This window comes from Euwallacea fornicatus, chromosome 18 (assembly GCF_040115645.1).
Source record: "Euwallacea fornicatus isolate EFF26 chromosome 18, ASM4011564v1, whole genome shotgun sequence".
Taxonomy (NCBI): Eukaryota; Metazoa; Arthropoda; class Insecta; order Coleoptera; family Curculionidae; genus Euwallacea; species Euwallacea fornicatus.
Window position 1 is genome coordinate 788852 of NC_089558.1, and position 23033 is coordinate 811884.

At 39.3% G+C, this 23033-nt stretch overlaps 4 protein-coding genes and 2 long non-coding RNA genes across 7 annotated transcripts; 4 read left to right on the forward strand and 2 right to left on the reverse strand.

The window, feature by feature from the left end:
* The first annotated feature begins 31 nt into the window (after positions 1-31).
* Positions 32-1912, forward strand: Phb2 (prohibitin 2). The gene is made up of 6 exons (XM_066293219.1): positions 32-330; positions 394-514; positions 570-1029; positions 1108-1185; positions 1268-1364; positions 1702-1912. The coding sequence occupies exons 1-6, from the start codon at positions 198-200 to the stop codon at positions 1818-1820; spliced, it is 1008 nt and encodes a 335-aa protein (XP_066149316.1). The 5' UTR covers positions 32-197; the 3' UTR covers positions 1821-1912.
* A 2490-nt stretch (positions 1913-4402) lies between these two features.
* On the reverse strand, positions 4403-7337 carry LOC136345166 (uncharacterized). Its single transcript, XR_010733103.1, has 3 exons — positions 6546-7337; positions 6136-6491; positions 4403-4814 (listed from the first exon to the last, which is right to left on the reverse strand). It is a non-coding gene; the product is annotated as an uncharacterized lncRNA (long non-coding RNA).
* Positions 6140-8638, forward strand: LOC136345164 (cytochrome P450 307a1-like). Its single transcript, XM_066293218.1, has 5 exons — positions 6140-6509; positions 6572-6933; positions 7391-7598; positions 7653-7889; positions 7948-8638. The coding sequence occupies exons 1-5, from the start codon at positions 6140-6142 to the stop codon at positions 8283-8285; spliced, it is 1515 nt and encodes a 504-aa protein (XP_066149315.1). The 3' UTR covers positions 8286-8638.
* A 1289-nt stretch (positions 8639-9927) lies between these two features.
* Positions 9928-16492, forward strand: LOC136345048 (facilitated trehalose transporter Tret1-like). The gene is made up of 7 exons (XM_066293044.1): positions 9928-10254; positions 10315-10375; positions 12529-12661; positions 14625-14810; positions 14880-15061; positions 15303-15453; positions 15508-16492. The coding sequence occupies exons 1-7, from the start codon at positions 10220-10222 to the stop codon at positions 16278-16280; spliced, it is 1521 nt and encodes a 506-aa protein (XP_066149141.1). The 5' UTR covers positions 9928-10219; the 3' UTR covers positions 16281-16492.
* On the reverse strand, positions 16032-22962 carry LOC136345055 (uncharacterized). Its single transcript, XR_010733095.1, has 3 exons — positions 22819-22962; positions 16793-16890; positions 16032-16163 (listed from the first exon to the last, which is right to left on the reverse strand). It is a non-coding gene; the product is annotated as an uncharacterized lncRNA (long non-coding RNA).
* On the forward strand, positions 18054-22540 carry LOC136345049 (uncharacterized protein CG3556). 2 transcript variants are annotated; one of them, XM_066293045.1, is made up of 11 exons: positions 18054-18189; positions 19224-19358; positions 19567-19684; positions 19741-19902; positions 19959-20098; positions 20277-20384; positions 20483-20643; positions 20735-20936; positions 20986-21149; positions 21383-21566; positions 21641-22540. In XM_066293045.1, the coding sequence occupies exons 2-11, from the start codon at positions 19265-19267 to the stop codon at positions 21700-21702; spliced, it is 1395 nt and encodes a 464-aa protein (XP_066149142.1). In that variant the 5' UTR covers positions 18054-18189; positions 19224-19264; the 3' UTR covers positions 21703-22540. The 2 variants fall into 2 exon arrangements, with proteins under 2 accessions (XP_066149142.1, XP_066149143.1); XM_066293046.1 differs by having other exon boundaries at positions 20489-20643.
* Positions 22963-23033: the final 71 nt, after the last annotated feature.

The following is a 23033-nucleotide window of genomic DNA, read 5'->3' on the forward strand; positions in this document are numbered from 1 at the left end:
ACCAAGTGACAATCTGTCACTGTCACTGTCACTTCCATGCATTCTCTATTTTCCGGTTACCAAAAAAGATACTATCACGTTTTTTGATTTGCTTCTTGTAACTTTGAACTGAATATCTTAAAAAAACGAAAAAACAGCCCAATTTCTAGTGTACCGTATATATGCAGTTTACGTTGGAAAATTAAGGAAACCGTAAAATGGCTCAAGGTAAACTAAACGATTTGGCCGGGAAGTTCGGCAAAGGAGGCCCCCCGGGACTAGGTTTAGGCATGAAATTGTTGGCCCTCGGAGGGGTAGCTGCTTATGGAGCTGCACAGTCGATGTACACAGGTACTTAAAACTTGAGCTATTTGTTAGTAGCTGTGCAGAGATATTGTATGCCTTTAATTTTAGTTGAGGGTGGACATAGGGCAATAATGTTCAACAGGATAGGAGGTGTGCAGAAAGAGATTTACGCTGAAGGATTGCATTTTCGAATTCCGTGGTTTCAGTATCCTATTATATATGACATTAGGTTAATAAGGCTTATCTTAAAATTAAAACAATAATAACCTGAAATTTCTATATAGATCGCGACCCAGGAAAATTTCATCCCCCACTGGCTCTAAAGATCTTCAAATGGTTAACATTTCTCTTAGGGTTCTATCCCGGCCAAATGCCATCTCTCTTCCTGTAATATACAGACAATTAGGCTTGGACTATGATGAAAAAGTTTTGCCATCAATCTGCAATGAAGTCCTAAAATCTGTAGTTGCCAAATTCAATGCTGCCCAACTTATAACTCAGAGGCAACAGGTCTCATTGTTAGTACGCAGAGAGCTTACAGAGCGAGCCCAAGACTTTAATATAATCCTTGACGATGTTTCTATTACTGAGTTGTCTTTTGGTAAGGAGTACACAGCTGCTGTGGAAGCCAAACAGGTGGCGCAACAAGAGGCTCAAAGGGCTGCTTTTGTGGTTGAGAGGGCTAAGCAGGAGAGGCAACAGAAGATTGTGCAGGCTGAGGGTGAGGCTGAGGCTGCCAAAATGATATCCTTTTTTGTCTGATTAACTAATATTCAATATTATGCCTACGAACAAAGTTTATGTTTCTTAACTGATAGTTACTTAGGAGAAGCTATATCTAGAAATCCTGGATACTTGAAATTGCGGAAGATTAGAGCAGCTCAGAATATATCAAGGACGGTAAGTTAACTCATTGTAACACTATTTCATAGTTCCTTTGAATTTCATAGGTTTTAAAGTAATGCCTTCTATGATTTTCCAGATCGCCAATTCACAAAACCGAGTCTATCTCAGCGGCAACAGCCTGATGTTGAACATTTCCGACAAGGAATTCGACGATCAAAGTAATAAACTAAAAAGTAAGAGCTAAACTCTTTAAGCTGTGCTTATAGAGGCTATTTAAGGGGGATATAATTAATCGCTCTGTACAGCATTTTCCGGAGAAATTAATGCAGAAACATTGCGATTTATAATTATGTCGTTAATTTCTAGTTTTTTTAATTGCGGCGGTAAAGTGGGAATAGTTTTTTTACCTCCGCTGGGAAGCGGGTTACACTGAATATTGCAGTTTGTTATTGTCTGTTGTAAATATTCAATAAATGCTGTTAATTAAGACCCTGGATTCTCAATATATTTTTTTGTCTTATCTCGTTTTTTAGTTTTGGGGAGCTGGGTAACGCAGTTATTATGTTGTAGGTAGTGACGGACCTAAAAATTTCGATAAACTGCTGGATAACTCTGAGGGAACCAATATGTCTATGTTGAGTTTGTCGCAATTTGCTGCTGACCGTATATCGCCTAAAAATTTCAAATAAACTATAGATCTGGCTGCATTTTAATGCCTTTTCATGTTTACTACCGTTTTATACATATATTGATTGTTTTTATATATTAATTTTGAATCCAAGTACTCGTCTATTAATTCAAATTCCTTCGATGATAGAAAAGGGCAGAAAATCATTGTCACCATTAAACTAACGGAACTCTGTCTATCGACACACTTATCTGGCATTTAAAATTCGGTCCGGAATGAAAAATAAAACCAACTGCGTTCCTATAATCAGTCACTATCAATTGGAACCTTCCGCCTCAGACGACATAAAATGCGTAATTCATGCACATCTAAGATCAAAATATGACTAAAAAATTCAAATATAGAAAGCCGAAAAATCACCTTCGACTGCCCTTGGCCTTGGTCCGAAATTTGGATTTTAAATTACCCTTTTTCGAGCTAATAGCCGGATCCAGACGAATTTTTAATAGGCATATACCCATATATTTTGGACTATTTCGAAATGTAAATAACTGAGATGTGGTGTTAGTTAAAGGGGCACCCTGTGATGATCATTATTGGATAATGTGCATTTTTGTATTATACGAGTAGAAGTACATACTTCCTTGAATTTAAACTGTGTCTACATTTTACGGCATATCTATGATCTGGTTTCTAATTAGGCATGTGCTTGGGGTATGACCACACGTGATTTTAATTAATACCCTCTAACATTTGCAGTAAATATTGTGACATGATTATATTTAAAGGAAGTGTAGAGAAATTAATAGAGATAACAAAAGGGCCAGCTGGTCAAAGTTTTGCGAGGAGATGGATTCTGATTGTTGCCAAATTGTCGAACTTAAAGAAATGAGTTATTCATATCAGACACCTTCGAATTTCTCCTAATTCCTGACTTCATTGAAGAAACAGACCAGGTCTTTCTCAACGGTGGTCTGGGGCATCAAGACTGGAAATTGACTCGGGAATTGGTGACTAAAGAAGCCATCAAATAAGCAGCAAAAATGACCTAAATTAGCATACTTGACTGAGGTGGTTCTCCGATGAGGCAAGGAAAGGCACCACTTTTTTGTCTGTAGAAGAGTTCTTTAAGGGGCATTCCATAAGGCAAGGATTGACAATAGTTTCGTTGCCCTTGGAGCCTGGGATGCCCTAGCAGGGGTCCAACTCTATACTTTGGGAAGTAAGAAAGGAAAATGAAAGATGAGTCAGGCGTGGTCACCAATCAGGCGCTTCAACAGACCTGAAAGGTTAGCAAAGTGTACATTTAACTATTGCTGAACGCGTGGCCGTGGAAAAAAGAACAAAGACAAATTGGATACAATCAATGAGATGTAGACGAGTTAAGAATTCCTTATTCGTTTCGGGCATATCCACGGCTCCCGCATCGTATAAACTAAATGCTTGAATTTAATATCAATGTATCACATTGAAGATTCGCCTTTTTCTGTGTGACTGCCAAGGAGGGAGTGGTAACGAGCAAAGAATGGGCCACTTCACTTTAGAGGAGGAGACCTACGTGGGGCTACCCACAGAACTTTCCCTTACCTTACTACCACTTTACCCAATTTTAACTGCAAAATTACGAAACATCAGGCTACAATTTGTGGACCTTTAAAAATCCTTTCACGAGCAGCGTAATAACTTCGGTTCCACCACGTCATACTGTAAGCAGTTCTGGCCTTTAGCAGGTGGGGTTGGGGGGTTCGGGGCGGCTCCAATGCGGTGAACTTTCCCGGTTGGCAGTTTTTCTTGAGGGTAAGGGAACGGTGATTGAACATTTCGTCCAAATCCACAGGTTTGCTAAGGCCGCTCCTAGCTGTAAGCCTACCATTCATTTAAATATGCTCCTGGTTTGACCATGGGAAAAAATTTTACAGTTACCAAGAGACCCAGAACCTATAATGATTTAAAATACGATGCACAATGTATTAATGGATCCAGTCATGAATAATTTCGGGGATTTGAACGTATGCATTATGTGCCCTGCTTGAAATTGCAAAATGTCAGTCATTTCCGCAGAAAATGAAAGCGTGCAGTAATTTGCCTGTCGATGAATCTTTCTCGTCAAATTAAAATTAGAGATCCTCAATTGGAAATTTCTGTTGAACGTTGCATTTGACCCGCAGGTATACGATATGGAAAAACGTACGTGGGTAATAAAAACTGAGATGAATTCATGACATTAGGCGAAGATTCATGGTGACAAACCTCGTTCTTTCACCTCAGAATTTTGTACATTTGCAGTGACCAATCGATTGCTTCCATTGTTTGATAAACTGCTATGATAATCGCAAGCTTGCGAAGAAGAAAACGAAAGAAATTCCAAACAGGTATAAACAAATACAGGCTGGCAGAAAAGCTCCCGCACTTTTTAAAAAATATAGTAACAGTGCCAAAACACTGCATAAATTCACATAATTAATCATTAAATCAACATCAATAACATTAAATATCAAAAAGTGGTGCAAATACAAATGAAAATATAGCGGTTCCTAGTGATCCATGTGCTGGCTCTGACCATCACCAAGGCTGGAAAAAGACTCTAACTGAATACGTTCGCAGCGACGCTTGTCTTTCAACCCTTCTGTAGTAGTTGACAAATTTTTTTGGGTGTAGTGGATCGGTTTAATCGTGAAAATCTTCTCGGTGAAGAGCACCTTCTCTAATCGTTCACCGCCGATTCGGTGGGAATCCGCCAGTTCGTTGTTTCGTCCAAGAAATGAGCACGAGCGATTTCATAACCCCGCAGTAACACAACCTTCTTGACAATGCGGCGAACGATATTTCTGCTGCAGAGCTCCTTCACCACTCTGCGCATTAAACGTTCGAGATTTTGACGAACCCAAGCGGCTGTTTTCTGGAGCAGTGGCGATAGTTGAAGGACTGCTCTGAGGACGACCTGTTGTGCCCCCCATCTCTTTACAACGTCTCCTCGCGACGTAGACCGCTTATTTCTTGGAACCAGTCACGCTAACCATGTCGGTCGTCCTCATTCCCCGCCTTTGCAGCTCGACTAAAGCGACACGTGAATTTTCACAAGCCAGACTAGAACCTCTGGAAGGAGCTACATAACTAGCATATGTATCACATAGACTGAAATTTTACATAGAGCCCAAGGAAAACATCAAAACTAACGAGATTTGACAATATCAACGCGCTAAACTTTTCGGAAGGAAAGTGCGAGAATTTTTTCGCAACCCTGTATATACCCCGATCCTTAAAAAACATATAGATGCCCTAGCATAATTACTTATAATAGACTCATAAATAATACATGACATCGTCGCATTTAAATATTAAATTCGCGCCCACGCCGAATGATCGTTGGAAGGATCCCAGGATCTATCATACATCATCAATCTGGATTACATTTCCAATTCCCGAAACGATCATCAGGAGCCCAATTATTTGTTTCTTGACCCTGCACACGCGACACTGATTTGGCATCGGATTCAATCCGATTCAAATTCTTGCAAATCGAAATCGCCTGAAACGATGCGAATGGGCTTTTTCGTGGGTGCATCCAGGGGCGCCGGAAAAAGCTGTCCCATTTGTATTTATCTTTTTTTTGCAAAGCGTTGTCACGTTTTTCTTTAGCCGACACTGGATCGAAACTGATAGTTGAGGCAATTGGAGAACTCGGACGATTTCATATCTAAATAATGAGGGATTCAAGGAAATTGCCCGGACTAAGTCCCACACTACCCAGATGTCAGACGACCAGCCCGGGTGTCTTAGGAAGATTTCACCTCCCAAGGGAAAAATGTGGAGTAGTTCAGATGACTTTCTATGTGCGGATTCTAGGCCATTGAAATAGGAATTCGATGAAAAAATACTTAGAATTGATAACAATTATATGATAATAAATTCACCGAGTTTGTATACATAGTTGAGCTTCTGGAACAGTTTCATCGGCCTCAAATATGTTTATTAGTGAACTTCTTAAAGCGGATTTATATGCATGTATGTATATAGAACAAAATTGATGCGATGCTGAATACCTTAGCCTGTTCTTTCTCAAAAGATTTAAGGATTTTTTCTTCACCTAAACACTTACTGTAGCTCCACTTGTTTACCCAACTTTTCCAGTATGTGAATACACCATATTTTCCCCAAATTCATCTCTTTTAACGCTGCAAGATTCCCTAAATATTAATCGCTTAGGGCCCATATAGCATTTAAATAAACCGAATAAATCCATGTTAACGCGCGTAAACATCATCAAATGCTAATCCCGACCATCTATATAAACCATGCAAATGATCGAAACCTCCAGACAACACAGTGCCTCACACAACAACCATCACCAACTGATTGTCTCCAAGCACCCTTACCACCATGATTTCCTTCCTCACTTTCGGCCTCATCGCCTGCATCCTGTTGGTATTAGTTGCCATGGCGATTTTTGACCAAAAGAAGCAAGAAGTTATTTCGGCAGACCTCCTCCGCGATCCGCCATCCCCAATTAAATTGCCCCTAATCGGGCATTTGCACCTTCTGGGAGGCTACGAAGTGCCCTATCAGGCGTTCACGGATCTACGAAATAAATTCGGAGATGTGGTCAAGCTACAATTGGGGTCAGTGAAATGCGTGGTGGTCAACGAGCAGAAGAACATCAGAGAGGTTTTGGTCACGAGGGGGCACCACTTCGATTGCAGGCCAAATTTCGAGAGGTACCAGCGATTGTTCTCTGGAAACAAAGAGAATTGTAAGTCCTATTTTGAGTTTTTAAGGGGCGCTTTACATGCGGTGGTTTATTTGGTAATGTAGCTTTAGCTTTCTGTGATTGGTCAACGGTCCAGAAGACTCGTAGAGACATGCTGAAAGCCTATACATTTCCCAGAGCGTTTACCAACAAATTCATTTCATTGGACAATCTAATTGGTAGCACCTCACAGAAGTTGATTTCCCAGATTCGAAATGACCGATTATTAGTGGAGTTCAAGCCCTTGCTCATGAAAGCTTGTGCCGACATTTTCTTGACGCATTTCTGCTCCAAAGGCTTCTCGTGGGAAGATTCACGCTTCGGGAAAATGGTGGAGAACTTCGACGAAGTTTTTTACGAGGTCAACCAGGGCTACGCCGCGGATTTTCTGCCCTTTTTGCTGCCCCTACATCAACGCAAAATGCAGGTAAGATTCACTTCCCGTACTTATATTTGACTTTCAAAACGACGAGAAGTATTAATGAGGAACGATTCAAAAAACAGGAAATGTAGCGTCGAGATTTTCTTTTTTATTATACATTTGCACTTGATGGTGGATTCTGGTTAAGCATGTGCTGCGCGGTTGTGCGTCACCCGGTTTGATTGGCATATGTATGTTAATAGAGTTGTTGCTTGGGAACAGAGTAGTAGGATTCTTTAAACGAGTCGTGAACATGTGGCTTGTAGCAATTTCAAACAAGATCATCTCGACGAGGAAAGAAAATAACACCTAAAACGTCGCGAAATAGTATAAAATGGTCGATTGCATTAAAAGATCTTAATCTAATAGCGAAAGGAACCTTCAAATTGACCTAGAAAAGTCAATTTGGAGCATGACTAACTATATATTCGAAAACGCAATTTACTTCCCCCTTTTTGTCCAGAGGATGAACGTTCTAACTCACGAGATAAGGGATTTTGTCAATACCGAAGTAGTTAAGGACAAATTTGAGACTTACGATGTCGACTTGGAGCCATCCGATTACCTAGAAAGCCTCATTCGACATGTGAAAATGCAGAACAACAATGACGCTCAGAAGTGCTCTTTTATGGATTGGGAAACTGCTTTATTCGCTCTTGAGGACATAATTGGTGCGTTTTACTACTTATTTCGGTTATTTTCGAAGATCTTTTTCATTGTTTTAGGGGGCCATTGCGCAGTGGGCAACTTTCTGACGAGGCTCTTCGCCTTTTTGGTGCAGGAACCGCAGGTGCAGCAGAAAATCCAAGAAGAAATAGATTCTTTCATAGGGTCAGAACGTGCAGTGAGCATTTCAGACCGAAATCAACTGGTGTATACCGAGGCTGTTATTTACGAGGCCATCAGACTGATTTCTTCGCCCATTGTCCCAAGAGTGGCAAACCAAACTAGTTCAATTGGAGGTATTTTACACAATTACACGTGTAATTCGTGTTATTACATTTCGCAAATATCTTTAAGGGTACAAAATTGAAAAGGGCACAGTGCTATTCCTGAACAACTACCATTTGAACATGTCCGAACATCTCTGGGAATCGCCAGAAAAGTTCGTCCCAGAGCGATTTATCCGGCATGAGAAATTATTCAAACCGGAGCACTTTTTGCCATTTGGAGGAGGGCGCAGGAGCTGCATGGGGTACAAACTAGTGCAGCTGATCTCTTTCGGTATTTTAGCAGCTGTTATGCAAAACTTCAATTTAAAACCTTTAGAATACGAGAACTACCGCATTCCGGGGGGGTCTCTGGCGCTAAAGGGAACGTTTTATTTTAAGTTGGAACAACGACCAACGGAGCAATAATGAAGTACTTATCTATATGTTTCGTACCGCGAAAAGTATTAAAATAGGTGTGAGTGTGCAAATGATGCAGAGAGATATTTCTGATAATTTCCATTTTATACATTAGTGTACGCACAAAATTTATCAAAAATACTACAGTATTATATTTCGCGAAGTATAGATGTTTCCAAGGGCTTTACGAGCTTCTTTGTAAATTATGAATGATAAGAACTGATGTAAGATTTTTAGTGTAAGGTGTTAAGCTGCTGAAATATTAAATACTCACTGTAGTAACATTCTCTTATTAATCCCTACATCTGAATACATTAATTCAATCTAAATCTACTTTAATTTACAAGATGCAGGATATATTCTTGATTCAATGGCGGATGGAATCTGCACTACAAAGTTATTGACGACAGAATGGTGAATGATAAAAAAAATTTCAAATCTAACATCAAAACTCCACAGTGGCTGCTTTTAGTAGTCAATATTTGTGAAAATATTTCAATTTTTGCAGAAATACTTTTCTAATACATTTTACATAGGAGCTGCAACAAATCACACACAGCGGATTTTCGCACATTAGGTAATTATTTATGCGACCATGTCGCTTAGCTAAAAAATGTCCTTCAAGACATTGAAATTCTTTCCCTGAGCCCCAAAAGGTGTCCAAAAACGTGTGTGTACTTCAGGATCAAGTGAAGCGTGATCTCAGTGTTATACGTAGAAAAACATTTGCAGTCAGGAAAACAAACAGATCCAAAAGCGATTCTCTCAAACGTGGTTCTCGAGCATTTAGAGGTCAGAAACACGTGCCGAATTTTGTTCAAAGGGAAATATCTTTTACGACTGCTATTTGAGGTAGTAATTTACGTGTTGAAGGCATTTTAATGAGAATTAATACATTTTATCAAAGTTCTCCTTCTATGAATCAACAGTTTAATAAGTTTTTATGCACCAGAATGAACATGCAAATTTCCGAAATAATAGATAATTGTGTATTATTTGGAGAGGTATTCCAATGGTCTTGCAAATTTTAACATTGACCATGTACCACGGACAGTACCATGAATCGCAACGGATAATTCGCCAACAAAGCGACGAATAAGATACGACCGTGGCCGTATTTTGACAAAGGTGACTGATATATTTAAAACCCACGCATCGTATACTTAAACGAAATGATTTCTTTTATTTGCTTATTATTGATGGTTATCTGATTGGCATTTCATTTGAGCGGCTGAGAAGGGCCAAAGAAAGAAACATGCATCGATGTACGACAATTATTTAAATTTTTTACGTGAAGTCATGTCCCTGGCAAAGTTAGCAAGGCATTCGTAATTTGGCTCTAAGATATTATTCCTCGCTTAGAAGGTGCAAGTTAACTATGGGGCGGACCCTATCTGTCTGACGGTTCTGAAACCCTCTGCTTGTCTGCCGCTTAAGCAAAATTATTGCGAGCCGGTTCTAACTCAAAGAAAATTACAATCTCTACGCTCTAAAATTTGCTGGCTTCGTGAAGTGCTTATTCTTAAAATTGTGCGTTTCAGTCGAGGGTAAAACTATATCGCCCCCACTGGCCTTCCAGCTTCTGCAGACCATTTCAATCAGGGAAGCAGTGGAAAGGCTTTCCGATAGTTTTCATCACCCATAGGCCCCATTTTGTGGATTTTATCACCTTGATTGTCATATAATTAATTATAAGTGGGTGACTGATATGGTGACGAAATTCCAGAAGTGTGAGTGCTTTTGTTTCGACGGGATTACAAAATGCGCTCGCCGCGGTCCTGCAATAACAGTCCGCAAATTACCACCGCGGCGGTACTCGTAGCACAAGGTGGGTGCAAACGTAGGTACGACATCGTTAGGAAAGTATTCAAGTTCCATCAGTGTATGATCATTGAATTGGAGCTGAAAAAAGCCCGGATTTCGGTTCCGACACGCCTCGATTCATGGGATATGTTTTAAAATTAAGAAGAAGCAAAAGGTAAGTTTTGTGTAACTGCTATTTCGCTATTCCAAGTGTATCGTTTTGCCCTTTTTTTAGAGTCATGGTTCCCTTGCTTAACAAAATTGAGAAGTTCTGGGAGTTTGGTGGTGGCCGGATGGTAAGTTGGTTGACGTCTATTTGATAGTGAACAACGTGCCGCTCACGAAGGTGCCATTAAAAATTTAAAGCCGAAATGTTATCTCGTGAAAGCAGCGTTTTAGATCCCCTATTGCTTGGAACAACTATGGGAAGCCGGCAAATTTGTTTAATCAAACATCTATACAAGTTTACGGGTGTCCCTGCCATTCGTCCTAACTAAAAGCGCCCTCCTATTGGCCACAATTTCTCCGACTGTCCCCGAGCAAGCTTAGTCGTGCGCGGTTAGCTGGGAACCTGTAAATTGATCATCACTTTTACGTCCATAGCAGCTAAAACAGAAATGTGTAAAACTGGGAATTACACTAAAATTAGGACTTGCAGCAAAAAATATTTTGATTTGTCGAAGAAGGTAATTATTATTACCCAACACATAAATTAAATGCTTCGAATGAGTTCATAATAATTCCTCGGAGTCATTTGGCAAATTGCAACAATTAACGTTCTATTATCTGAAAAATTGTTATGGTTAAATGCGCGTGGCTATATATAATATTTGATAATTGGAAAGTACGTGCGAATTTCAGTAAAATGTTTGTGTATTTACCAAATTAGGTACCATCGATCAAAGAGTTCTCTTCCTGTTTCATCTTATGGTAGAAAGTTTCCGAAGTCCGTTATCACCGTATTGCAACCGCCTTGAGCGACCCGAACCGTCGAATGTTTGAGGCTTAATGGAATTTTAACAACAAAGAGAGAGAATATACAGATTAGATACAGTCTAAAGCAGTTTATACGAAAATAAGGAAAACTAGTCCAATGGCGTGTGTTTGTGGGTACGTTGTCTGATGAGGCGCGATTTTGGCACCGGACTTTACAACCAGCACGCATGGGTCTTTCCTAATCGTTGCACTCGAGCTATTTGATCCAATTTCATAATTTCTGGTATATTAAAATGTTCGACGGCCTTGTAAAAAACAAAAATGAAACCTTGATCTTGACTTAAAACGAAGGTGGACCTGCTTAGCTGTACTGTTTCCGCTTACAGTTTCCGAGATAATACGCGCTCTCATATGTAAATGGGATTTATTGCCCGAAGGTGATTTAATGTAATGTTGTTTTCCTAATTAATGCGGGACATGCCGGAATTGAGGAAGAATTGGCATTTTAAGTTAGCGGAAGTAGATAGATGATGTGTTTTTAAGTGTATGTCGTTACAATATGTTTAGAATATCTATGTAAAATTGGCAGATGTGAAAGGTGCCTGCCTCACTCGCACATCAAAAACCGCTCACAAAGTAACCCCCCAGTGGTCGCCTGTAGGCGCCCGCGTGAGCCCCACGCACTGGCAAAGACAGCGACAAAAGTCGGCCATTTTGTCGCACTTACCGCGTGGCTTTCGGATGGGACGAAATAAGATATATTTTGCACGCAGCTTCAGCTTTCGTCAAAACTGGAACGAAATATAAGTGACACTCCATAAATAGGCATTTGACAGAAAAGTGTACTTAGTGTTAAGATCAATGTCCCTACTTAAAATCTTCAAGAACGTCGAACACGAATTGTCATCGCGTATAAGAATATGCTCATGAATTGTAGTCTGCTGATTTTTATCAGAATTCTATAAGCTACTCGATCAGCATCGGTACAACTACGAAACGTGTCAAACACAAGTCAATTAGTGCGTTTTCTCTTAATTAGCGCGTTAATGAGGCGCGTACAAGGGGCACAAGTTACGTGCGAGAATCATATGAGAAAATGACACTCATCTCCCATTAGTAACAGGTATTCGTATGTGTTCGTCATAAGCACCATCGACCGTAGACTAAGAGACGTCGCGTGGTTGATGTGCCAACGGCGAAGAATACCTAATACTAATTGGAAACCACTATTACCTAAATCCAAAGATTGCGGCTTCACTACAAAATAATAGAAAGCTTCCTCATTTCGGTTTTTATGCAGATCCTTGGTCATCCATACGAAAACCGGCACTTTGCGGGTACTTTCAATCTATTATTCATAACCATCCTGACAGGCAAACTTTCGCAACTTCAGATATTGTCTAACATCCTCGAATTAATTTGTTTCAGTTCATAGTTACTTCCTCTATGTATACACATTTGCAACACAATATTGCATACCAAATTACCTTTTTCGTCCTTTTGCCTTTTACAGGTTGTCGCAGCATTCTGCGCTCATTCCGTAGGGATTTCCATAGGTATTACGCAGGGGTATAGCGCCATATGGTTGCCGCAACTCAATACTTCGCAGGAGTTTAACTTGACTGCGGATCAGAGGAGCTGGTTGGGTAAGTTCGTGGAAATGAGGTTTACAGCTGCAGAAACAGGATAATAAGTAGTACGTGTAAGGAAATGAGGGGGTAAAATAGATTACGAAACAACCACTCTGTGAGGGAAATGACATTAGTGTTGCCCCACTTCTCGTGGGTCCAATGATACGAGAGACGTTCCAAACTTCCCTGCGATCGACAAAATTTATTTCAACCCAAGTGCAACAACGCGTGTACTACTTAAACGCTGTTTGAACCACTTTTACGGGCACTTATGAATGAATATTAGGTCTAATGTTCAATTCGACTCTGATGGCCGATGGCGTACGGTCTTCTTACACAGAGTGTCCGTTCGGCGAGTACAACCGTCGGGACCTCGACAATCATGAAAGATATGAGGTCGGTTGGACCGGGGTAAAGTTGCGCGATTTGGAATTCAAGAAAGTGCCGTTTCAAAATTTTAGAACATTCCGATAGTTTCGGAGTTATTTATGAAAAACTGAACTTTAAAAAAAAAACGTTATTTTTCCCTTCAACTTTCGATCTCTTTTGGCTGAAGAGGTCGCAATTGTGAGGCATTGAATTGGGGACACCCCGGCGTCATTCGAATAGTTTGCTGCTGCAGCGACTCGCGTCTTATTATATCCGAGTCAACGTGGCAACCGCGCCGTGCGATATAAACAATTTTTTGTTTATGTATCTGCCATCACACGTTAGCGCCCTTTTTAGCAACTTACCTGACACCAAATTTGTGCTCCTATTTGTCGAAATTTTTTCCATATAAATCATAAGTTTTCGCCAATAAACCTTAGCGGTAATAAGAAAAATTGTTGGTTATTTTTTAACGAAACTATGCCTCTGGGGCTGCGCATCCGGGGTGGTCAACGTGGCTGTCCGGCCTACGGGAAGCGTCATATACCCTTCTGGTTCCTTAGTCCGAACAAGTCGTGACGTCATATTTGTGGGTCCTTTTGATCCGCAACAACGCGCGGCCCTTTTTGTTTCGGAGAAAAATTAAAACGTCACAGCTGCCATGGGAGTGAATTGCTGCCGGTGCAATTTGCAAATCGCACTAAATGCATTCAAGTTCAAGTTGAAGGTTTCCGAGTACACAATGCACACGCAACAAAAAGGAAATTAAAATTTTGTACTAATTATATGGCCGCCTGCCTCCAATCACTCAAAATTGCCCGGATTAAATTTACTAAAAATCCATGTTTAACACGTTATTTTACATACTTTTCGTGCGGTTAATGGCCAACAAACATATACGCTATAATTACCAATTAGAAATCAAAGTTTATAAGCTCGCCAGGATTGAAAATTTGTTGCTATGGACTATCGTAACAATGTCGTTTTATCGTCTAATAATGTGTAGAAATGGCGAATTATGCACTTTTTTTTTGAGAAGGACAAACATAGCCGATTTGCGAAAATTTTTGATATTTTATTACGGATAGTTCATTAAACAAATTGTAAATAATGATTTCACGCTATACAAATAATTACAATAATTTTTCCTCGCAAATTTGACGTGTATAAAATTGCTGCTTTATCATTCACCAAATTTGTTAGTTGCACTAAACCACTTATATTCTGTCAACGCAGTGAATATACCCTGATATGAGTACTTAATTAATTTGCGAAAATTTCATTGAGCAAAACCTCCACATATCGGAAGGAAACAACTTAAAAGTCAGGTTTACATTTAATACCACAATAACATGAAAAATCAGGCTTTTATGTGAAATTCAAGGTCCGTTGCCCTAAGTCTAGCCGATATCATTTAGCGCTGAGGATTTCTGTAAGAAAAAAAATCGCCTTTACAACGCCACAATTATATATGATTTACAACCATCAATGAGTGTTTCCTATATACAATACACAATTTATTTTCTTTAATTTTAACATATTTAATTATATTTTTTATTATTTAAAAAAATTGAGAATATTTTCACAGCTCAAATACGAATATTTGCAGCAAGTTTGGGGGCAGTGACCAACCCAATAGGCAGCATTGCTTCGGGAGTGCTGGCCGAAGTGTGGGGCAGGAAACATTCTATACAAATCAGCAGTGTTCCCTTCATCGCTGGATGGATGCTTATAGGACTGAGTCGAGATGTCCCTTGGCTTTATGTTGGCAGGCTGATCACTGGAATTGCAGCGGGTAGGGCCGCGAGCGCAAGCAAAATTAAATGAAGATACGGTGGGCATTGAAAGTTTTGGTTTGTTCCAGGAATGTCTACTGCAAGTTTCACGTACGTCGGAGAAATTGCCACGCCAGATACCAGAGGGTTTCTGCAGACTTTGAGTCCCATTTTCGCCAGTTTTGGTATATTGCTCACCTACGTGTTGGGATATTTGGTTCCCTGGAGGACTATTGCTTTGATCAGCGTCGTTTTTGCGATTTTGACTTTGGTAATTTGAGTGCCTAAAACGTCATTCCATTCCACTATTAACATAAAAATCGAGCGTTTCCCAGTTGTAGCGAGTATTATTATCGAACAGTTCATTCACCATATTACCAAGAAAAGTAAATTATACGTACAGTTGTATTATAAGTATTAAGGAGTCTGGCTCCTTCACCATCTTATCAAGAGTTATTTTTATTAGTTACATAAAACACTTCAACTTTAACTTTAATTGTTTATTTTTTTAGGTTTCCATGCAGCTACTGCCTGACAGTCCTGCCCATTTAATAAAATCCCATGGTGGCCCAATAACCCGCAACTCCAAGGCCTACGAATCCTACGTTTACTTCAATAGAAACGTTGCCACTGCTGAGCAAGAAATTAGGGAACTCTCTACACGTGAGTAGACGTATTTATTACCTTAATACTCTTTATATTCGATTTGAATTTCAGGAATATTTAGCTCTGAAAAGGTCCAGCAAAAATCACTTAGAGAGATATATTTGAGCCCAGAAACCGTAAAGCCTTTCTTCATCCTTGTGGTGCTCTTCTTACTGCAAGAGCTCAGTGGAATTTATACCATCCTCTACTACGCTGTTCAGTTCATCGAGGAAACTCACTTGAAAATCAACGATTATTTGTCAAGTATTTTCGTGGGAATAATCCGGTTCGTAATGTCTCTAGTGTGCGCTTTGCTCGTCCAGAAGATAGGCCGCAAGACCCTCTGCACCTTTTCCAGCTTAGGAATGACTATATCAGTACTAATACTCGGACTTTACGTAAAATATTACGAAATCAACAGCACGAAAACAAAAATCTTAACTCTTCTCCCTCTCTTTTGTATCATATTTAATGTGTTTTTTTCCATGATGGGAATGCTGCCCATACCCTGGGTCTTAGTAGGTGAAATGTTCCCCCTTAGAGTGCGACCCATCATGGCGGGTGTTGTGATATGCATCGCTCAGACTTTCATCTTCGTTTGTGTTAAGATGTACACTAGTATGGTGGATTTCTTAGGGTTTAGTGGGACTATCTTCAGTTTCTTCGCAGCATCAGCTTTGGCAATGATGTACTCCAAGTATGTACTGCCAGAGACGAAAGGGAAGACCCTAGATGAAATTGAAGCCTATTTTAGAGACTCTAGGGGTGATGGGAGGAAAGTGAGTGGAGTTAGTAATAGAGGTTTTAGTGTTAGTTCTGAGAATGTGTCTGTAGTAGTGCGGTGATATTAGCTGTTATTTGTTAATGGAAATTGATGAGTTGTACTTTGTTGATTTGTTGCATGGAGACTGCTAGATTATCGATAAGTATTAAATCTTTCATAAAGATTGTTTATATATAAGTACTGACGTCGGGTTTATTAACAATTTAAAATAATTTTGTGATTCAGTTGCTCATTGTATTTTTATGCGGTTAAAGAAAACATCGAAAGAAGGAACTGGGCTTTTATTGTGAATCTATCACCTTATTTCTATAAACAGTGATATTCGAGATTAGATAAATTACGTTCCGTTCAGTCGAAATTTATTCCCTAATATCAAAAAATTGATTTATGAAGCTGTTCGCTTTCAGGATGCCCATTGAAATATGCTTTGAACACAATGACGGAGTTATTATTACTTTCAATAAAGCATTTCAACGTATCATTTTTTCATTTCGTAAGACGTTTTCTCTGTAAATATGATTGAATATTAAACAGAAAATGATACAATTGCTGCATGACAAACATATTACTTACAGTTCGTTAAGTAGTTATTCAATAGGGCACAACGGCACTCAGACGCTAGTCTCCCTCTTGCCGCTTGAGAAACTTCTGGGGCTCTTAAACCTCCAACTCTGAAAACAAAGTTTTTTTTTTACTTGAAAAAATGAAAAAAAAACGTCGGCACAGTTTATATATGAATCTAGCATCGTATCGTCGAATCACTACACATAGTGGATGACACGAGATATGCAGATTATTTCACTAGTGCGTGATTGAAATAGTTTTCTACTCAGAAACCATGATAAAACTCCACCAATTATTCTGGTTTATTTATTCACGAGCTTATCCTACCTCCCTCGCATATTTTCATGCATAAGATAGAATATTATACGCCAAGGTTGTGAACTACATTATTATGACTGAAACGTCAAGTTTATATCCCGAGGCGCTGAGTTGGGAGATCTAAGATGTGAGAGTCATGAGCATTTCGCAATCCCGGAGTATTATACAAGTTTTTTCTATTACTAACATTAATTAAATTTTATGAAATTACTGTAAAGTTACCTAAATTGAGCACGAATTTAGGTAAGCGGTAACGTATCATTTGACCTCACACTAGGTGAATAATGAATCACATTCGTGTTATTGTTGACCTGTTACTCGGATGTTTTTATAAAAAAAGGCAAGATAATGCATTTTACGGTCCAACACAGAATAATGGTGCCTTTTAAAGCTAGCAGAAGGAAAAGATATGTTGCTAGCAGCACATCGATCCCTGCAATCTGAATTTCTAAGACCGGTCCTTGTCCTATTCGTAGAACCTGGAAAATTCGTTCCCTCTCTGACTTTTATAGCAATATGAGGTAGACGATCTCTGGAATCATTTTCATTCCTCCCTATTTGGCGGCACAGGAATTTGTCCTTTGCCAGAAAAACGGAATTCTTGCTAATTCCGAGTTCTGTTGAAAAATTCCGCACAGCGGTGCCGCCTCCGAAATGAACACGTATGGAAACTTCGTGGTCGGGTCACGAAGCAAGTTTTACAGAAGGAATATGAGCATGAAGTTTGACCGACTAAACGCGGGCCACCCCGTATAAATAAAATATCCCGTAATACCTTCGAATAATAAACTATCCTCTCGGCTCTTCAACTAGATTAATAAAAGTGAATCGTAATCATTATCAATTATCACGAACCAGATCCCCAGTCTCCCCTCCAGGCCCATGTAGCCATGTAGTCTCCATCAGAAACGACTAAATGAGGGTTGCATCGATTTTCTCCGCCGGCCACGAACTCTGTGACGTCACGGGCACGGACGATCCGCATTTGTTTTCCGGCTCCCGAGTCATCCGAGACCCGATTCCTGTATTCTACGAAATCGAGACGTTCTTTTGTTTCGTGATCGGGAGATCCATCCGTGGAGGCTGAGGTAAGTTTATTTAGGCCAGAATGGGTGATTTAACGATTTTTGCGGGTTGGAGGGTGTTTTTTTCAAGAGAAATATGTAATTTAAACGGTAAATGTTTGTATTGTCTTGTACTGGGAAGTGAATAAGGGCTGTCGATACTGGGTTTTCATTTTTTGTTGCTCAAGGTTGTGTTCGAGGTTAAATGTGAGGTGATTTATTTTTAGATATTGCAAGTTTTGTTTTGTGTCCGTTAAAACGTGTTTCTTAAAAAAGGTAAAATCACGGTAGAATGTTTCTGAATGAGTTGTCTACGCGTAGTAGGAGAAACAAGTGAGGATCGGATGACCCTGGACGTGCCGTTGAGGCTTACGAAAGAGTCAGAAGTGATGCAGTTTGGAATACGGTATCGATAGTAAATTTCGAAGCTCCGGACAAAATTTTAAAACTTTCTAAACAGTTTAACATTCTTGATGAGCTTGGCATCACCAGCGGTCTCTATGACGGCAGATTAAAATCACTAGTCGCCGTAAAGAGACGTGCTCTTTCTCAAAAAACAAAAAAAAAAACGGGACTGCGATGCCAGTTTTCGGACTTCAAGACATTTTTCTTACTGTAGAACTTCTGCCTTATTTTGTACTTTCAATAAAACAGTCTCTCACCGTGAAAGCATAACTGAAATCCTACATCACATGCTCCGCAACGACAGAATTATTACGTTTGGTATCAAGATGGCACATTTTTTGGAAACAAATGCTTTCACCCCTATTTAATGACTCATATTCACACATAAGGGGGAAATTTTCCAAGAGCACAGGTGTATATTTACCCTAATGTTTCACCCCTTACATCAAGTTGCGTGAGTCATAAATAATTCCAATAATATCCATTCGAATTTTTCCATGCGAGTGGTTCTACTTTAGGAACCTCTCGGTATCAATATCGAATTGTCGCAGACAAGTAAGCGGAAAGCGCTCTTTCCTCCGTTCGCTGTGAGAAATCTAATTTAAATTTACCATAGCTGTAGCCAATGGTGAATTATTGCATTTCCTTTCCAGATCGAGATCAGCAATTTTAATGTAATAAAAAGAAGTTCGCCATGGTATGCTCATGGATTATAGGGCTCTCCCTGGTGGCCTTTGGCTGTTCACAAAACTTGGAACTCCAAACATCCCTCAACCTCGATTACAGAGGTAAGTTTCACATAGTTCGAAAAATCTAATAAAATTCTATTTTTAATGACGGAATTTAGGTTGTGACCTCTTTCTAGGTCAAATTTCAATCCATAAGAGGAATTAAGCGGATCACTGATTTTATGATATATTGCTTTTAAAGTTCACTCTTTTGACATTTTACTCTTTCCGCTCTTCGCCATATAGCATTTAATCTATTTTTAAATAGATACCACAGAGTCACCGAGAATTGCCACTCCCGCAACAGAGATAGTTTCCGACAAATCCAGCGAAAAGCTCATTGATAACAGCATTAGAAAAGCTCTAAATTTTCTCATATCTCAAAGGTAGTCCCTCCTAATTCTTTAACATAAAGCAAAATATTTACGTGTTTGTAAAATAGAGAGAGTGATTGGGGCTGGCGTAACGACACCCCAAAAGTCCTAACAGCACTGAAACTCATGCAATCATACGGAGACCTTTTGAAAGGGTTGTTACCAAGTGCCTTGGAATTACAGCTATCGAGCAAGCAGATGGAAGTTGAAATTATGATCATGTTGTGGAGGTTTGTTTAGTTTCATTTCTAGTCCGCACAAAACTGATTCAAGACCTATTTTAAAGACATCGTGAAGTCCCGATTTCTTCAGTGCAACTTGCCGAATACTGCCTCTCGTTGAGTGCCCTTTGTTATGACCCCAGACAATTCCATGGGCATGATTTAATAGGCACTTTGCAGCACCACGAAGCTCCAATGGATCTTGGTTTGTAAAGCATTTTATGCATTTAGTTAGGTTGGAACGTTGTTTTATGGTTTTTTACATTAACAGTAGTATAAGGGAGATGTCAATTGATCTTGGTTGCTGCATTCGAAATTCATCCTATTCCGACCACGTTTTAACGCCAAATAAGGAGGAATTTTTACTCTACTTTTTGAACTAGATTTCGCCTACTCTACGTTAGCAGCCTGCACTGCCAGGGCGCACGTCCGGAAAAAGCAAATCCGAAGATTGCTGGACATTGTCAGCACAGCCAAAAACCACAACATCGGTAAGACTTACTGCAAAGCCATACATTCACCTCCATCGCCCATAATCACCCAAATTCCTCACGACTTCTCCACAAGTATTGTTCTTCACGACTTTTAGATACAGTCGCCATGAGCATTTTGGCCTTAAGGTGCATCGTAATGGACCATCGCCACAGGAACTTGCAGCACTATCTGAAGACGCCCAGCATTGGATTGGCCCAGCAGCAACAACCCGATGGAGGATACGGAAATTTGTATAATACAGCCTTGGTCATGCAGGTATCGGTTTTGTTCTACTGCTCATTTCGATGCCAACCGAACTTGATCTATTAGGCACGAAATCAAATTTTAATGTTCCTCTCTTCTTTAGGCTTTAGATAACTTGACAGAGTTAAAATCCAATTGGAGCAGAACAGCTGCAAGATCCTACTTGGAGTCCCGACAAGACCCTGATGGGGCGTATACAGACGCGGGGCTCACCTCTGATGTGCTCTTAGCCCTCATTGACAAGGGATTGGGGGAAATTCGGCTTTTGGACTGTGAAAGACATGACGCAGACTATGAAAATAATGGTGATAAAATAAGACTTCAAGGCATGTTGATTAACATTAGGCTTTCCAGTGGAAATTGAGGGTCTGACCAAGTTTCCATCATCTCACGGCAATGACAGCGAAATCAGGAATGTCACCATTACCTACACGCTTTGGATTGGGTCGAATGTCACCGAAAATTTCACCATTTCCATTACGGCGCCTAGGAATACGTCATTTTATTCTGTCATGCAGGTAAGTAGTGAAAAATTTCTTGTAAATTTACTATAAACTGGTAAAAACGATTAGAGGCATTAAGTAAGCAAAGGGAAATCCATTCTGAAATAAAAATACGATGGTACGATAATATTTAGGAAGAGGGCAAAAATGGCCGAAACTTTGATTGTCCTTTTCCTTTTTCGTCAAACTGATACGCCAGACAAAGATAAAGAGCTGTATGCAGCCATATTCTGACACAAATTTTTCAGATTGCTATGGAAATCGACCCTCATTTCACGTTTGAGGCTACAGAATGGCCCAACGGTCACTACGTGCATTTTTTAGCTGGATACAAGGAAGAACCCATGGGATACAACTATTGGTTATTGTATAAATTGCCCGAAGTTCCAGACCCATCAGTACCTCCTGCTAATCAATTGGTGGCTCCTGTGGGTAAGTTTCATGTCGAAAAACTCCTGTCCCCAATCACTCTATGCAGTGATTATTGATTAATGTGATAATTTTAGGAGTGGATGATTTGCTAATAGACGAGGGAGATCATTATCTGTTCTGGTATAAGAAGTTGTAAATTTGGAGCAGGAACGCTATTAAAAAACAATCAGAGGTTCGATTTGAGTGTCTTGAAATATGTTTAATTATTAGTGTCTTGACCTGCTTTAAGTATTGTTTATTTTCAAGAATTAATAGTTATCTTCGTAGTATTAAGATTCATGTAAAATGCAAATTTTCAGTATTTCTTAGCCATTATTTAAGAATCGTTTCGATATATTTATTATTATATAGCTTTACTGTTCAACAGAGTGTCAAAAAAGGCCGGAATATCTCAAAAATTTTATGACACAATTCATGTGAATTAGGAGGATTCTCCTAAGTATATATACTGGGGTTTGTGAAAAAATAGCCGTTCGAATTTTTGTGGCTGGAAAGTCATAAATGACGATTTTTCATCAAGTTCGACATACTTACTTGTGACAATCCTCTAAATGTCATTAAATCGCGTTAAACAATTTTTGAGGGAAGAACGATATCCCAGATTTTTCGACCACCTGTATAGCTTAATACCAAATACGTGTAAAAAAGTATATTATTCATCACTCACTTTCATATGTGTATTTAAAAGTAAGGCTCTATTTCTCTTACAAATCTTGCTGGTACGTTTTATGCGTAAGATTGTGTACGTATAATAAAAGCGAGTTTGGCTGACAATACCCTTTTCAAACGATTATCTCTAAGTTGAAATAATATAGGAAGAGATGTAGCTTAAAGTGGCAATTGTTAATCAAAGGCAAAATTTGTTCGATTATTTTTTCTATGTGTTTATATCAATCTATAAGAGCTTCTTGTGTAATATACAACATGTGTGATCATTACAGTGCTAATAACAATAAAGCATTCGGTTCTCTAAAGGGAGAGTCTGAATTAGTTAAAACTCCAATAGTTAGAAAATGCCGAAATAGCCCCAGAAATATCCCGAGATGTTTCTTTAATTTAGACTGCATTTGAAGAATTTATTGTTAAAAGAAGAAAAAAGTCGAATCATGAAAGTAAATCCAACTATTCTCAATTAGCTAGATAATAATAGGTGTTTCGGTTAATAATGTCGATTTTCCTAAGAGATTGCGTTACTGATTCATTTAATTAATTTATTATTATATCAACTCTCACACAAACTATTGCTACTCACATTAAGTATCAGCTCCATCCAGACCATAGCAGTCCTCGTGACTCGTCGGGCGACCCGAGCATATACGAACACCAAAGCGTCAAACTATGATAAACGGACTTTTGAAAATTCGATTTTTACCTCCTTTCAGACCGGCACAATCTTTCACGAACACCCACTATGTTTATACGGAATTAAGTTTTAATTCACATACAATTTTGTGATTTTTTCCCCGA